The 3,530-nt window shown below is 54.8% G+C and overlaps 1 protein-coding gene across 1 annotated transcript; it reads right to left on the bottom strand.

Annotated features, from left to right (window-relative positions):
* Positions 1–790: 790 nt before the first annotated feature.
* Positions 791–2,345, bottom strand: LOC126069630 (transcription elongation factor A protein-like 3). The gene is made up of 3 exons (XM_049873231.1): positions 2,292–2,345; positions 2,004–2,073; positions 791–1,650 (listed from the first exon to the last, which is right to left on the bottom strand). Exon 3 carries the CDS (start codon positions 1,626–1,628, stop codon positions 1,032–1,034), a length of 597 nt encoding a protein of 198 aa, XP_049729188.1. The 5' UTR covers positions 1,629–1,650; positions 2,004–2,073; positions 2,292–2,345; the 3' UTR covers positions 791–1,031.
* Positions 2,346–3,530: the final 1,185 nt, after the last annotated feature.

Here is a 3,530-nt window from a genome sequence, read left to right as displayed (position 1 = left end):
TCAGCTGCCTGAATTTGTTCCTGAGTACAGTTGAGACCTTTCTCAACTCTCCCTCAAGTGTCTGATTCCATCCATATTACTGCTAGTGCATGGGAATGGTGTAGAAGTCCATCCTTCCCTGAATGTCTGATGGGACCAAGCCTCAACACAGCTCACATACTCAGTACCTCACCTGATCCACTCTACAGTCCTGTGAGGCAAAGATTATCCTCATTTCACGGATGACGAGACTGACTCTTACAGCAGTGGACCTGTAATAACTGCCAGGTGGATTCCTCCAGCTACAGGTCTTAGAGATGATGTGACTTTTACCTGTCATTTTTCGTTCTGACAAGATTTTTAAGTGTCTCCATTGCCCTCATAAGCTTACTGCACAGTTCGATTGCTTATCATGTATTGCTTTCTGGTTTTATTATTTTTTTATGACAGACATAATCCATATCCTTTCGGGAAAAAAAATGGAGGTGAGCAAACAAAGAAAAGAATCACTTGGTGGGAGCCAGAGGACAGTAGAGGAACCAGAAGGGGCAGCAGTGCCCACCTGACATGGTTAGACCCAGGAGAAGACATGGGAATGGGGCACACCAGCAGAGGAATGGCATGGGGGTACCTCAAACTATCAGTTGATTGGACTCATTTTTGAGTACATGCAAGACCTATTATTGGCCATCACACAGGAATGACCACTGCCGACTTTCTAGTGTACACACATTCATAGTTTCCCCTGTGCTTAGATGTATCATGCAGATACACAATTTTATAAAAATGGACTGATACCATACATGCGGTTCTGCAAACTGTGTTTTATTAATACTTTACAAGGTACCATGAACATCTCTTTCATGCACATGGGTGAAAATCCCCTACTGAAACACAGAGGCTGCAGTGGGGTCAAAGGCTGCTGGTAACAAGAGTGACACCTAAAGCCAAGTATCAGCGTAGGTTAGAGCACAGAGCCTGGCAAATGCCTGCCAGGGAAAGCGGGGCTGCCAATATTCTCATGGGAGAATCAGAATTGAAAGCCAAAGGCATTAAAGGTATGGGATGTCATGTAAGCCTCTTTGGCCCCTACCTCCGCCCCTCATTCCTCTCACTCCCCGCTGGCCCCTTGGGGGGAATGGATCCTGGACATCTCTTTGCATCCAATGGAAACCACCCATTTTCTGTTTTTTCCTTATCTCCTCCTGAGCCCTTGACATATCACCACATTCTCTCATCATCTCCTCACTGCTCAAGCGCCTTTCGTGTAAATCCTCCTGATAGTCCCTGGGGGGGTCATCCGTTCCCCTGTCCGTTTTTCTTTTTGCTTTCCGGGGCACGTAATCTTCAGCCGAGCGCTTTTCAGCAGCCCGGGGCTCGCTCTCTGGCTTTCGCTCAGACTTCAGCTTGCCCTCATCTTGCGGCTTCCCTTCATCTCCTGGCTTTCCCTGCTTTTCTTTCCTTCCCTCTGGCTCTCCCTCATCACCTGGCTCTCCCTCATCCTCTAGCTTCCCCTGGTATTCTGGCTGCCCCGCCACTTCTGCCTTTTCTTCCTCTTCCGACTTTCCTTCATCTTCCGGCTCTACTTGGCTTTTTGATTTTCCTTCATTGTCCAGCTTTCCTTCATTTTCACTGTAGACTTTTTCCATGTTGAGATTCTCCTTTTCTTGTCTTGAGGGGTGAGGGCGGGGACGGGGGAGATGGAAGGAAACAAGGGAGACTGAAGACTTAGGAGTAAAGCACAGGTCCCAATAGATCTGGGCCCTCGTCAGGGTTCCCTTAACCTGGCCTGGCCTTCCAAGTGTGCCTTCTGCCCGCCCCTTACCCGCCCCCGCCTCCCCTCCTACCACACACATGAGCCAACACTTTCCCAGACAGGCCCTGTCACCATCTCTACTCCCAGAGAGGGAGGCTGTGTGTGTGTATGTGTTGGAGAGTTGTGGGGTACCCAAACTCTGCCCAGCCCTTGCCCTCCACACTCCCCTCAGCCCCAGGTCCACGGCCAGTGCCCCCCTCTCATAGACCTGCAGGGCTTCTGGACAGGCTTCTCCTTTTCTAGCTTCACAGAGTGCTGGGAACAACAGACGTCCAGACCTGCAGACAGACAGGAGACAGGCAGGGCGCTCGGTAGACGCACAGTGACAAGGGTCCTTTCCTGAATCCGGGCCTCCTCACCCAATGATTCACTCCCCCACCTCCCCGCCCCCCAGCCGCCATTTGTTTTCAGGCCTCGCACGCCAGACGAGAATGTTTTCCAAATTTTAGGTTTCAGTGTCCCCCTCCCCTGGAGGCAATCTGCCCTACTCCACCACCTTTTCTCGGAGGTCAGTCTTTCCTCCTAGGCGCAGAATGGGGGTTGAAAGGGGTATTTCCAGAATCTGTCTACGTCTCGCTGTCGCACTGCGGGGGCGCTCCCCCCATTCCAGGCTCTAAAAAAGATGGAGGGCGCAGAGGAAGAGGGTCGAGAAGGCAGGCTGGGCACTGCAGGGTCCTCCCCGACACCTGCCCATGCCACTCCTGTCCCCCGAGGTGCTCCCAGTCCCTCCAGATGCTCCCCATCCCTTCCTCTCCTCTCAGGTGCACCCCATTCCTTTCCTTCCCGTCCCCGGAGATGCTCCCGGTCCCCTCAGGTGCTCCCCATCCCTTCGCCTCTCCCATCCCCCACCCCCGCTACTCCAGAGCCCGCTCCTACCTCCCTACCGCCGCCCAGGTCTGCCGGCGGGGTCCCAACCACACTGACCTGAAGAACCTGGCAAGGCTGGTGCCTCCTCAGCTCACCGCAGCCTGCTCGCCCGCCGCCCCAGCCGCTCAGGAAGCTGTTGCGCCAGCGCCGGACCCGAGCGTTGCGAGGGTGGGCTGGGGGGCGGGCTGGCGGCCGACGGGTCTGGTGCCCACGTAGGCGCCCGGATGATCACGTGGGCGCCGCACGTCACTCGCGGCTCGGGACCCCCCCACTCGCCCACCTCGCCCCCACTCTGTCCCCACCCCACCTCAACCCCTGAGCGATCCTGGGAGCTGAGGGAGTGGACGCATTAAGAAAAAGAAGAGGAGGGGGAAGCTTCTAGACCTCAGGTGCTTTACCTGGCGCATCTCAGGTTTCTCAGCACAACAGCCCTCTCAGACACCCCTCATCGCCAGGTGTGACAGCTGAGGCATAGGGAGGGGACCTGACGTAGCCAGGCGCGCTCAGCTCCGGAGCCCCACAGCCCAGACTCCAGAACCCCGGCTGTGGTGCCTGCCAGGAAGCTGTGCTGCCACCTTGAGTGGTGTGTTCCTCAGGGTTCTGTCCCAGTCCGCCGCCCTTCTCAGTTCACGTGTTCGCGCTCCCTAGGTGATCTCAGTCACTTCCCTCTAGTACTGATGACTTCCAAATCTACATCTCCAGGATATCCCTCTCCCTTCAGTTTCAGACCTGTTTTGCCAAATGGACATCACTGTGGTAATGTCCCTGAGAGATTTCAATGTCCCTATAACCCAAATTGATTTCAGCAACCTATCTCTCCTTTGCCTGCCCCTCCCCCCACTTCTGGATCCCTTGTCTCAATGAATGG

Source organism: Elephas maximus, chromosome X, assembly GCF_024166365.1.
Source record: "Elephas maximus indicus isolate mEleMax1 chromosome X, mEleMax1 primary haplotype, whole genome shotgun sequence".
NCBI lineage: Eukaryota > Metazoa > Chordata > Mammalia > Proboscidea > Elephantidae > Elephas > Elephas maximus.
Note: the sequence above shows the minus strand (reverse complement) of the source record. Positions and strands in the feature narration are given on the sequence as shown.